This window comes from Zalophus californianus, chromosome X (assembly GCF_009762305.2).
Source record: "Zalophus californianus isolate mZalCal1 chromosome X, mZalCal1.pri.v2, whole genome shotgun sequence".
Classification (NCBI taxonomy): domain Eukaryota; kingdom Metazoa; phylum Chordata; class Mammalia; order Carnivora; family Otariidae; genus Zalophus; species Zalophus californianus.
The window spans coordinates 113133929-113147852 of record NC_045612.1 but is presented as its reverse complement, the minus strand read 5'-3'; the positions used below and the strand labels follow the sequence as shown (position 1 = coordinate 113147852).

Genomic DNA, 13924 nt, shown 5'->3' with positions numbered 1-13924 from the left:
AGAATGCAAGCTCTGTGAGACCAGAGAAGATCCTGTCCATCTTGTTCACACTGCATCCTACATAAATGTAGGAAGACCCTCAATCATCTGTTGAATGAATTGTGTGAACAAATGGTGCGGAGAGTCACCTTTCTAACAACCTGTCACTGGTTTAGGCAACCAGATCACTGCTGACCATAATAAGGGGAGTTTCAGGAGAGTGGTGGGAATGAACGATCAACAGGCTGTGGAATAAAAGCAGCCAAGAAATGGTAACAGAAAGCAGACTATTCTTTAAAGAGGCTTTGTGGGGCGCCTGGGTGGCTCAGTTGGTTAAGCAACTGCCTTCGGCTCAGGTCATGATCCTGGAGTCCCGGGATCGAGTCCCGCATCGGGCTCCCTGCTCGGCGAGGAGCCTGCTTCTCCCTCTAACCCTCCCCTCTCATGTACTCTCTCTCTCTCATTCTCACTCTCTCAAAAATAAATAAATAAACCTTTAAAAAAAAAAATAAAGAGGCTTTGTGATGAAAGGATGCAGAAAGATGGGCAGAAAGTCGAAAGGAAGCCAGGTCAAAGAAAGGGTTTTTTTTTTTTTTTCCCCCCCGACACTAGAGTGTATTTGTTAGCTGAAAGGAAGGGGCCAGGATCGATGGAGTAATGAAGGTTTAGGGACATTAATTTATATAGCAAATATTTTTTTACCTTTTTTATTGTGGAGAATAACATAAAGTGCAAAACAAACCAACCCTGCACAACCCCAACATCACCAAAGTATACAGTTCACTGACTTACCACAAAGTGAACAGTCATGTGGCCAAGAAATGTAACACTGTAACCCCTCATTCAACATAACCACTTTTCTTATTTTGCCTTGGCTGTTGCCATCTAAATACGGACCTTAAAAACTGTGCTTTAGTTTGTCTGCTTTAAAACTTTATAAATAGAGGGGCGCCTGGGTGGCTCAGTTGGTTAAGCATCTGCCTTCGGCTCAGGTCATGATCCTGGGTCCCTGGGATCGAGCCCCGCACAGAGCCCTGCATCGGGCTCCCAGCTCTGCAGGGAGCCTGCTTCTCCCTCTCCTTGCCCCCAGCTCATGCTCTCTCTCACTCTCTCTTAAGTAAAGTAAGTTAAAATCTTTGGAAAGAAAAAACAAAAAAACTTTATAAATAGAATCATATAGTTATTTATTCTTTTGTATCTGTCTGCTCAGCATTCTTACGTGATTTACCCAAGTACCTGCATGTAACTGTGGTTTGTTCATTGTCTTTGCTGTATGGCACACTGTACCCCTGGGCCAAAGGCCTCAGTCTCTTTTTGTATGGCTTTCGAGCTAAGAATGGTTTTTACATTTTTTTAAGTATTTTGTTTGAGAGAGTGAGTGCAAGTGGCAGAGAAGAACAAAGGGAGGGACAAGCAGACTCTGTGCTGAGGGCGGAGTCCAACATGGGCTTGATCCCATGACCCTGAGAGCATGACCTGAGCTGAAATCGAGAGTTGGAGGTTTAACTGACTGAGCCACCCAGGCGCCCAGGTTTTTACATTTTTAAAGCGTTGGAAACAAACAATAAACAATAAGAATATGTGACAGACACAGTGTGTATTGGCTTGCAAAGCCTAAAATATTTACAGATCGTTTGTCAACCCCTGCTGTATCTCATGTATGAATAACATAATTTATGAATCTACTGCTAGTAATTCATTTTCCACTTTTTGGCTATTACAAATAATGCTGCTATGAACATCTTTGTTCTAGTTTCTTGATGTGCAAGTGCCTTCATGCATGTAAACTGAGTGCATGCCTACGAATGGGATTATTGGATGAGGGTATACATATATTTGGCTTTAGAAGATAATGTCAAAAACTGCTTTCCAAAGTGGTTATAAGAGTATTTATATTCCTTCCAGCTATGGATAAAAGTTGCCACTGCTCCACATCCTATCAGCACTTTATACTGTCAGTCTTTTTACTGGTTGCCATTCTGGTGGGTATGCAGTTGTAACTCATTGTATTTTCTGACTAGCGAGGGTGAGCAACTATTTATTGGCCATTAAATATCCTCTTTCGTGAAGTCCCTGCATCTCTTACCCATGTTTCTATTGAGCTGTCTTTTTCTTATTGATTGACTGGAGTTCTTGACATATTCTGGATACAAGCCCTTTGCTGGTTACGTGTCTCAAATGTTTTCTTCTACTCTCTCAATGGAATCTTTTGATGAGTTAATCAGTTTTATGTAATAATAATTGATCAGTATTTTCTTTTATGGCTAGTGCTTTTTGTGTCTGAAGACTATTTTTCCACCCAAAGATCATGAAAATAACCTCCTATACTTTTTTTTTTTAAGATTTTATTTATTTATTCAGAAGAGACAGAGAGAGACAGGCAGAGGGAGAAAAGCAGGCTCCCTGCTGAACAGGGAGCCTGATGTGGGACTCGATCCCAGGACTCTGGGATCATGACCTGAGCCGAAGGCAGACGCTTAACGACTGAGCCACCCAGGCACCCAACCTCCTATACTCTTATAGCTTTTTTTTTTGCCTTTTTACATATATTTTACCTATTTTTGCCTATTTACATATATATGTAAATATATATATATTTGTATGCTTACTTTGGCAGCACATATACTAAACTATATGTATATCTGTAATATACTTGGAAATGATTTTTGTGTGTGGCATGAGGTAGGGATTGTTTTATCTTTTTATATATGATTTTTCTAGCATGATTTGTTTAAAAAGGCTGTTACTTCCCTACTGTTCTGCAATTTCCAATGGTCATAAATCAAATGTCTATATATATATATAGTTCTGTTACCTGGCTCTCTATTCTATTGCACAAGTATATTTTCTATACTTCTTTCAATGACATTTTGTCTTAATTAAATTTAGAGTAAGACTGGATACTTGGTAAAGCAATTCTTCCTATCTTGATTTCTTTGGGAGCATTTTAGCTATTCTTGGTCCTTTGTACTATATATTATATTAGAATCAGTTTATCAAGTTTCATACAAAAAACTTCTTAAAATTTAAATTCCATCTGCATTAAGGCTATAGTTATGCTGTCCAATATGGTAGCCACTAGCAACAAACAGCCCCCAAGCACTTGATACATGGTTAGCCCAAATTGTAAGTGTAAAATGCACCCTGGAAAAAATATAAAATGCACACTGAGTTTCAAATAAGTATGAAAAAAATGTATCATATCTCATGAATCATTTTCTAATGTTGATTATATGTTGAAATGATAATATCTTGTATATACTGAGTTAAATAAAATATATTACAATTAATATTTTTTTTTTACTTTTTAAATGTTGCTACTAAAAAATTTAAAATTAAGTATGTGGCTCACATCACATTTCTATTGGAAAATGCTCATCTATACAAACCCACATCTTTACAATACTGTGTCATAATGTGAATGTGGTACAACCTTCCAAGTTATTTTGGCCTTTTAAATTTTCTTTAAATAAAATTTCCTAGTTTTCTGCATAGAGTTTTTGCATAACTTTTGCTAGATTTATCCATAGTTATTTGAGTTTTTTATACTATTGTAAAGACTATCTTTTTAAAAAATTCCATTTTCTGTTGTTAGTATATAGATATGAAATAGATTTTATTTATTGACCTTTGATCCAACAACTTTGCTAAACTCTTATTAATTCCAAGAATGTATATGAAGATTTAGATTTTCTATGGACACGATCTTGTTATATAATAATGACAATTTTACTTCTTTCTTTTTAAACCTTAAACCTTCTTTTCCTGGCCTTACTGTACTTGCTAGTATCTCCAGGACAATGTGAATGGAAGTGGAATAATGGATGTCCCTGTCATATTCCACATCTCAAAGGTGAAGCTTTCAATATTTTAACATTAACATGAGGATTATATGAGTACTCCTTTAGAGATGTAACCCAGAGCCCTGGACCCCTGGGTGTTTCTGCTTGGGGCAGGGGCCTTGTCTCTGGCTGTACTTGGTGGGGGGCATGAATAAAGGCCAAAGGCTCCAACATTTGTGTGGCCAGAAAAAAAAATAACATGAGTACTCTAAATCTACGGGGCTTGTTCATATTTGAAACACATTAATATTAACATCATAATATCGATGAATAAAATTTCATATTTTAGTTTGAATCATTTATTTTTAAATCTCATCAAAACATATCCATTAGGGAGTACTTACTTAAGAATCATAGTCATTGTTTCTTTTCGATCTTTTCCTTGGAAAGGTAGTGTACCAGTAAGCATTTCAAACTACAAAAAAGGCAGTATCATCAGAGGTATTAGTCAATAAGTACAAAATCTCAAGGCCAGAAAGTAAAAAAGCATCATCTTAATTCAAATCTTGTAAAATTGCTATATAATAACAAGTGATTTATAGTTCTACCATATTACTGAACTCAAAAAACACCCCAATCCTTACCATTAACACACCAAAAGACCACCAGTCTGCACTCTGAGTATGACCTCGACGATTAACTACTTCGGGAGCCATGTATTCCACAGTTCCACAGAAAGAATATGCCTTCTTTTCATGGTCAATAGACTCTTTACTTAGGCCAAAATCTGCCAAAATAAATATAAAATTCATAAATATCCTACAATAATTTCCACATTTAAAGTTTAAGCTTTGAGTTCTAATATTGACATTTATTATTAAAAAATTCTAATCCTAGTTTTCAAGGCAATATGTTACTCAATATTTGTACAATAAACCTTAAAAGAAATTATATAGAGTAGAAGAGAATATTTTAATAAAATGAGGATTTTTTACCTGTTAACTTGATGTGACCTTCTTCATCAAGAAGTATGCTGAAAGAAAACAAAGTCAGAAAATCTTTTCAAACCACTAGATATTTATAGAACCTGGAACTGAAACTATGGTGTTAAGCACCAGATCACCACATTTGTTCTAAAATATTGTTTTAGACTGTGAATAGGGGAAAGGTAAAAAAGGAGAAAAATGTTTTGGACACACACATATAACAAAACCCAAAGGCAAAGCCTTAAAATATTGTTTTAGACTGTGAATAAGGGAAAGGTAAAAAAGGAGAAAAATGTTTTGGACACACATACATAACAAAACCCGAAGGCAAAGGCTTATAAACGTGTATTAAGGGCACCTGAAAACTATTAGGAAAAGAACCAAAACCTATACTCTAATTTCTAGTTGCTCTTTCCAATGCCTTTCTCCAGAGTTGGCCTAACTAAAATCCCTAGTGCTTACACAATAGACAGAGGGTCCACATATTTAAGTCAATTGCATAAAAGTTGTCATTTTCTTGGTCATTTTTTTTGGCATCTGACTCAATCATTCTTTCCTAGTTTCTCCATCCAATCCTCTTTTTCTTTTTTTTTTAGAGCAGGGGACAGGGAGAGGGAAAGGGAGAGAGAATCTTAAGTAGGCTCAATGCTGGACACGGGGCTTGATCTCACAACCCTGAGATCATGACCTGAGCTGAAATCAATAGTCGGACACTTAACCAACTGAGCCACACAGGCGCCCCCTATCCAATCCTTTTTTTTTTAAGATTTTATTTATTTATTTGAGACAGAGACAGAGAGAGTGAGAGAGAGAGCACAAGAGAGGGTAGGGTCAGAGGGAGAAGCAGACTCCCTGCTGAGCAGGGAGCCCCATGCGGGACTCGATCCCAGGACTCCAGGATCATGACCTGAGCCGAAGGCAGTCGCTTAACCAACTGAGCCACCCAGGCGCCCTCCAATCCTCTTCTTTTTAAAGATTTTTTTTTTTAATTCATTTGAGACACAGAGATACAGAGAGAGAGAGAGAGAGAGAGAGAGCATGAGCAGGGAGAGAGGCAGAGGGAGAGGGAGAAGCAGGTTCCTCGCTGAGCCAGGAGCCCGATGTGGGGCTCGATCCCAGGACCCTGGGATCATGACCTGAGCCGAAGACAGACGCTTAACCATCTGAGCCACCCAGGCGCCCCCCTCCAATCCTCTTCTTAACACAACTTCCTTATACTCCTTGTTTTTCACTGACCCATCCCTTCACTGTATACATTCTCCAATGTTTTCTCTCTTTCTCAGTAAACTCTGAGCTTCTAGGTTTGACCTTATTCATCTTGTAGCTTAGTGCCTGGCAGAGTAGAGACAAATAAGAAACGTATGTTGAATGCATGGGGCCAGTCTACAAAAAGCCAATAAGGCATTCCAAATAGTTTGGGCTTCTTCTCAAGGGCACTGAAGATCATAAAAAGTTTATATGCATGAAAGGTAGAGATCATCAGATCTACATTTTCATAAAACAGTTTAGAGGGGAAACCCGAACTCTTAGATATGGATCATGATAAAGAACAAATGGAGAAGATACTCAGGTTTCTGGCTTTAGGAGATACTTGAGTGGAGAATAATGTCATTAATTAACAAGTTATAGGAAGGGGTAAGTACTAGGCTGTAGGCCAATAATTCTATTTCTGGATAGGTATTTTAGTATACTGACTTGAAAGGCCAAATAATAAACTGTTTCACTTATATTCAAAGCCATTCCATAACATAGGCATTTCCTTACTTTTAATTCTAACTAAAAAAAATGTGAAAGCCAAATTTTGCTACAATAAAATTTTACTATGTCAGAAATACTACCAACCTTTCTACATCAATTCAAATAGGATTACAATAAAGTTTACCACTGAGGATAATTCAGTAGGGACTTATTTTTCATGTCTTCTTCATAAGGGACTTAAGAAAAAAATACAAATCTTAATTAAGCTTGATTACAAAGCAGACCAACCATTTACAGAATATAAAGGGAATTATTAGGTATGGTGGAAATCATCCTCCCTTTTGTCTAATAAATACATGAAAAGACAATTCTAAAACTTCAAATTACTCTTTGTAATTCTGAGGAAAAAAGAGAACATAGCTAAAAGAACATTACTTATGCCTTCTATAGCAAATGGACTTAAGATAATCATGCCCATCCTTTATCTCTGAAAGAAAAAGCCAACTGTATTACTTTCAATAGGCAAAGTTCCCTTTCAACTACTAATAATCATTTTCAGCCATATTTATTATAACAGAGTTCTGGTTCAAAAGAATGTGGAAAACCCCTTACAGTACGTAAAACAACTGGTCTAAAAATTGAAATTTCTTCCAAGTTCTATATGATGGTATATACTTGAATTATTTAAGAGCTAAATGTTATTTTTTTTTAAAGATTTTATTTATTTATTTGAGAGAGAGAGAATGAGAGATAGAGAGCACGAGAGGGAGGAGGGTCAGAGGGAGAAGCAGACTCCCTGCTGAGCAGGGAGCCCAATGTGGGACTCGATCCCGGGACTCCAGGATCATGACCTGAGCCGAAGGCAGTTGCTTAACCAAATGAGCCACCCAGGCGCCCGAACTAAATGTTATTTCAATTAATAGCATCATCTAGGCATCTTTGTGAAAAATCTCACTTCTTACTTACATTTGATCTTATTTGACTCTTAAGAAGGGTCCATGCTGTATACATACTTTTATGACCAATGCTAATCCAAAGGTTTACAATAAATACATTCAACTAAATGACATAAAACACTAACACAGATTTTTATTATGAATGTTTAAGCTTATGTTTATAGTAATTTTTTTCTTCTAAGGACTATATGCTTGAATATTCTCATCAGGAATTATATTTTGTGTCTTGACAGTTAGAAATCAGGAAAATGATGAGAAAAACTTAATAATTATCTGGGGAATAACAACGGAGCCGTATGAAACTTATCCAAAACCAAAATGTATGAAAAACAAAAGTAAAATGTGAAAGTATAATTTCTAAATGATCATGTAATAGGATTCCAAAGGATCATTTCCTGTTTCCTGTTGTAATATATAATTTAAATTTTGCATGTAACATTTTATTTTTTTATTATTTTTTGAAGATTTTATTTATTTATTTGACAGAGAGAGAGTGCGAGCACAAGCAAGGGGAACGCAGGCAGAGGGAGAGGGAGAGGGAGAAGTAGGTTCCCCACTGAGCAGGGAGAGCCCTATGCAGGGCTTGATCCCAGGACCCTGGGAACATGACCCGAGCCAAAGGCTGACGCTTAACCGAATGAGCCACCCAGGCGCCCCATATGTAACATTTTATTTTATTTTTTATTTTTTTTAAGATTTTATTTATTTATTTGAGAGAGCGAGAATGAGAGAGAGAGAGAGAGCACATGAGAGGGGGGAGGGTCAGAGGGAGAAGCAGACTCCCTGCTGAGCAGGGAGCCCGATGTGGGACTCAATCCCGGGACTCCAGGATCATGACCTGAGCCGAGGGCAGTCGCTCAACCAACTGAGCCACCCAGGCACCCTGTAACATTTTAATGTAAGTAATACCCAAATTCTTTTTTTAAAAGATTTATTTATTTATTTGAGAGAGACAGAGAGACAGCGTGTGAGCGTGAGTGGGGGGAGGGGCAGAGGAGAAGGAAAGAGAAAATCTTAAGCAGGCTACATGCCCAGCACAGAGCCTGATAAAGGGCTCCATGTCACAACCTTGAGATCATGACCTGAGCCGAAATCAAGAGTTGAACACTTAACCAACTGAGCTGCCCAGGAGCCTCAAATATTAGCTTCTTGATACTTGCTACTACAAAAACAATGGAAAATTTGCTCAACGCACACTAAAAATTTGAGATGATGTGGAGAAGAAAATTTTCAGGGGCTCATGTCATGACCTCAGGGTTGCGAGACTGAGTCCCACATCAGGCTCCATGCTGGATGTGGAGCCTGCTTAAGATTCTCTCTCCCTCTCCCTCTGCCCTGCTTATGCATGCTCTCTCTCTCTCCCCCTCTCTAAAAAAAAAAAAAATTCAATAAATGGTATTTGAAGGAAAGCATTAGCTCTATGCCATCCTTCGTATCAAAAAATTTCCAGATGGAGTTAAAAGTAAAAAAAGAAACCATAAAATAAGAAGAAAAGTATCTGATTATGGGATTGAAAAAGTCTTTTAAGAATAAAAGTCATGGAAGAGATCACAAAATATTGGTATATCTGACTGCGAAAAAAATACTTGTGTAGGTAAAAACAGAATAAGTTAAAAATTTTTTTAAAAGATTTTATTTATTTATTTATTTGAGAGAGAGTGAGAATGAGAGAGAGAGAGAGAAAGAGCACATGAGAGGGGGGTCAGAGGGAGAAGCAGACTCCCTGCTGAGCAGGGAGCCCAATGCAGGACTCGATCCTGGGACTCCAGGATCATGATCCGAGCTGAAGGCAGTCGCTTAACCGACTGAGCCACCCAGGTGCCCCAGAATAAGTTAAAATTAAAAGACAAACTAAAAAAGCTATTTGCAAATATGTCAAATGGTTAAATTCTTAATTTCTAAAGGTCTCTAACAAAACAATGGGAAAAAAATATTCCAAGATAAATGAAGGCCATGAACAGAAAATTCACAAAAATACAAATTGCCAATAAACATATGAACATGGATTTCAACCTCATTAAAAATAAAAAAATGCAAATGAAGACAAGGTAACAATAACAGATATTACGATTGGCAGATTTTTAAAAGTATGAGATTACATAGTGTTAGCAGAAATGTGAAGCACGGGCACTCTAATGTAATTCTTGTGGTAGTTCTACAAAGTAATTTTATTTTTTATTACCTCCTAAATAATTATATAACATTGTATTCAGCTTAGTAGCATGATTCCTTACTTTTCCGGTTTTAAGTCTCTATAGATTATTCCCAGGCTATGTAGATGGTCTAAAGCAAGTGCAAGTTCAGCCAAGTAGAATTTGACATCTTCTTCTGTGAACATCACCTAAAATAAAATAATAATTTTTCTGTCTTATTTTCTTTCTGTGTCTGTAGTTTTTATTTAAAATGCCATCCTAGAGTTTAAATATCCAAAAAGTTATAAATATGCTAATCACACGTAGTTTTATCCACAATTTACTAATGAAAGGAATTTGCAAAAATGACCAAATCAGTCAACTAATCACTTTCTAAATGCTAAATGTGCACTGTGGGGGAAATAATTTTACATATTGTTAAGTAACATCTATATTCAGATTGTGCCATTGCTGCCCTACCACAGTAACATCTTAAAAATGAAAAATGATCTTTTAAATGCGTACTGAATTTCCACTACTAATTGTTTAAGGATATCTTGATGTATTATTGCTCCTGAAAAACTGTAACTAAAAGAAGCAGGACAAAAGACAAAGAGTTTATCAATTTAAAGTCCTACTTTCAGAATAACTTCAAAAGGCAGGAAAAGAACTCTTTTTGGCTCTAATTCTCTAATGTGAGACTCTTGTGCCACTACAGAAGATACAATAAACATAATTTTGAAATATAACAAAGCTTTAGTTAAAACAGGATGCATATAGATAGATTAAAAATAGAGATTAATTACATACCTCTTTGGATAAGCGTGTAAACAAATCTCCTCCCCTGAGAAAATCCAAAATAAGATACAACTTCCCTTCAGTTTGAAAAGCTGAATGAAGAAATGAAAATTTCTGTTTAACCCACCAGAGTTTATTTTTTTGGCTTACATTAGGTCAACTCATTCACAAATGAATATTATTTTTAAGCAAATTAATGATCATGTCATAGATCTAAACTGGTTTTTACTGAGAAGATAACCATTGATTGCTCTTAGTTTCCATGTGGAAATGTTAAAGGCAGTGTTTCTTATGGAACCACTAGGACATTTGTTGCATTTTCTTCAGGCAACAGTCTCCCAGGAATATAGCAGTTTTAAAACATGTGATCAATAAGAAAAATTCCCAACATGGTTACTTAACCAGGAAACAAAATACAAGAACCATGTCACTAGCTTTAATTACACGTATGAAGAATTACCACAACTTTACCCACTGAAAAAAAGTACATACACCTTTGGGGAAAAGAAAGGTTATAAAAGCTTCAGGATGTTGACATTAGGGTTCTGTCTTGTTTTTAGGAAAAGCTGGGCTAACACATATGGACTATAAAATGCTGGTACACTGTTATTAATTACCATAATAAAAAACAATTATGATTTATTATGAATTATTATGAAAACAATGATTATTACCTATTCCTATGGCTACTACTCAGAAACATAAGTATAAATGCAATAAAGGCTTCTAAAGTTTAAGAAGTAATGGCTTAATTTCCATGACTTTATCTGTTAAACACATATAAATATACACAAGTAAATATTTATATACATTAATATATCTGAATGCACTCAGGGAGTGGGGGATCAGGTGGAGGGATGAGGCTGCAATTGGCTCATAACTTACCATAATGCAACTTGACAATAAAAGGATGATTAACTTCTACCAAGATATCACGCTCCATTTTTGTCCGAACACGATCTCGAACTACAAAATATCGTACATATGGCTGTACTACAATAGCTTTCAGAGACAATCTTTAAAACAAAATCGCTTTGGTGCCTATTTTAAATAAAATTATGCTAAAATGTGAATTCATATTTTTATACATACCAATAAAATTATTTATATGTACAAATAAAACTATTACTCTTGAATTTTCAAAATTAATATTTTTTTACTAAATTATACAAATTTTGTTTATATTTATAAAATCTGTGCTTTAGGTTAAAAAAAAACAGAGAACATATCAGATGTTGAATCAGATGTTGGTTTTGACATCAAATTTACAAGTATTTTATTTTTTTAAAAGATTTTTTATTTATTTATTTGAGAGAGAGAGACACAGCAAGAGAGGGAACACAAGCAGGGGGAGTGGGAGAGGGAGAAGCAGGCTTCCTGGGGAGCAGGGAGCCTGATGTGGGGCTCAATCCCAGGACCCTGGGATCATGACCTGAGCCAAAAGCAGACACTTAACGACTGAGCCACCCAGGTGCCCCAAATTTACAAGTATTTTAATCAAAGTTATGAAAAATGACCAAAAAAGAGTAACTCTTTTTTTCTAAGATTTTATTTATCTGTCAGAGAGAGAGAGGGAACACAAGCAGGGGGAGTGAGAGAGGGAGAAGCAGGCTCCCCACCGAACAGGGAGCCCAATGTGGGACTCGATCCCAGGACCCCGGGATCATGACCTGAGCTGAAGGCAAGATGCTCAACTGACTGAGCCACCCAGGCGTCCCAAGAGTAACTTTTTAAAAATGAGGCATCCCGGTGAAATATTAAAACACGCACAAAAGAAAATGGAATAGGTTTCACTACCCCTACCAACCCTATCAACTCATTTCAACAAGCATTCATTAAGCATCTGTAAAGCATAACAGACATGGTGAAGGATGGGTGTACCCAAAAAGGTCTATTTTGGGGGAAGGAGGAAAGGGAGAGGAAGAAGAAATAATGTGGTGCAGCTGAAAGAGCAAAGGCTTTATAGAGTTAAAAAAATCGGATTCAGATCTGTGTAATCTGGGGTGCCTGGGTGGCTCAGTTGTTAGGCATCTGCCTTTGGCTCAGGTCATGATCCCAGGGTCCTGGGATCAAGCCCCAGATTGGGGTCCCTGCTCAGCGGGAAGCCTGCTTCTCCCTCTCCCACTCCCCCTGCTTGAGCTCCTGCTCTTGCTGTGTCTCTCTCTGTCAAATAAAACAAATAAAATCTTAAAAAAAAAAGATCTGTGTAATCTTAAGCAAGTTACCTACTTAAACTCTTTGAGCCTCTGTTACCCCTCATCTATAAAATAGAGATAAGACCACTGTACCTTTGTGTACGGTGTGACCATTTGAGATAAGGTCTGTACATCCCAGAGCCTGGTATATAGGAGATATTCAATTAAATGGTAGCTATAGCACCATGAATATGATAAAGGGATAAAATGACTTATAACTAGCAATAAGTAGTACAGAAATTCAGAGAAGGCAAAGATGAGTTTTACTTGCATGGGAAAGCAAGAAGGAAGAGGTGGAGTTAGGAACTTTTGGAGTGGAATTTAGATGGATGGGAAGGATCAGGCCTAAAGAAGAAAAGTCCAGGTATGGAATACCAGCGCAAGCAAGGACATGGAGGCATGTATGAGGAAGAGAAAGGAACCAAATCAGTATGGAAACTGGGGAGGTGAAACTGGGAAGACCCAGATTCTTGACAATTTGTAATGGCAGATAAATTTACGTTTGATCCTGTAGATAAAGCTCTCTTTTACCAACCAATGGTTTCCTGAGCAAATTCTACGTACCAGGTACTGTGAGATACAAATACAAACAAAATAGGGCGCCTGGGTGGCTCAGTCGTTAAGCGTCTGCCTTCAGCTCAGGTCATGATCCCAGTGTCCTGGGATCGAGTCCCACATCGGGCTTCCTGCTCCTTGGGAGCCTGCTTCTCCCTCTGCTTCTCTCTCTCTCCCTCTGTCTCTCATGAATAAATAAATAAAATCTTTAAAAAAGATACAAACAAAATAATCTTCAAGGAGCTCATAATCTGGTGGGAATGACAGACAACCAACTAAATAGAATACATTCTGATAAGTATTCTGTGTTGGTAGCTCAATGGATTTAAGAGGTGAAAATGACCATTCATTAAAATTTTATTATTTTTTCTGTTGCGTAATAAGGATAAATCATAAATGACTTGCATTCTTCAGGCTAGAGTGACTGAATGGTTATGTCAAAGATTAAGCAGCAAGAACAGGGAAGAGAGTCTTCTGTGGGGGGAGGGTAGGGACAGAGAGAAAGATGAACTGGTATTCTTTTCAGTTATAAAGTGACCAGATATTTAAAACACAGAAATAAGACCCCTGGAAAAAAGAAACAATATAAAAAAAATCCAATGTTTCCCATTCTGTTTTCCACTTCCAATTAAGAGATTTCGGTGCCAGTGACTGAAAATGGGCAAACCAGATATAGAAATCATTTTGCTTTTCAGATCTATAAAGCTCTGTCTTTTAAATGACTTGTCCAGCAAGTATATCAATTTCATTATCCTATTCTATCACAATAACTCTGGTGTGTTCTATCCAACAGGCCCCTTCTATTATTTCTATGAATAAGGTTCATCACCTAGGTCTGCTGAT

General features: G+C 37.0%; 1 protein-coding gene across 7 annotated transcripts in view; it reads right to left on the bottom strand.

Annotated features, from left to right (window-relative positions):
* The window catches only part of RPS6KA3 (ribosomal protein S6 kinase A3), a 115217-nt gene that overhangs the window by 33478 nt on the left and 67815 nt on the right, over positions 1–13924 (bottom strand). For 6 of the 7 annotated variants that reach the window (XM_027607862.2, XM_027607856.2, XM_027607855.2 and 3 more), the window contains 6 exons: positions 11217–11297; positions 10344–10423; positions 9636–9742; positions 4757–4794; positions 4406–4548; positions 4166–4236 (listed from right to left, as the gene is read on the bottom strand). In XM_027607862.2, coding sequence (XP_027463663.1) covers positions 4166–4236; positions 4406–4548; positions 4757–4794; positions 9636–9742; positions 10344–10423; positions 11217–11297 — 520 coding nt within the window. The remainder of the gene's footprint in view (positions 1–4165; positions 4237–4405; positions 4549–4756; positions 4795–9635; positions 9743–10343; positions 10424–11216; positions 11298–13924) is intronic. The other variant, XM_027607857.2, reaches the window with a different exon arrangement.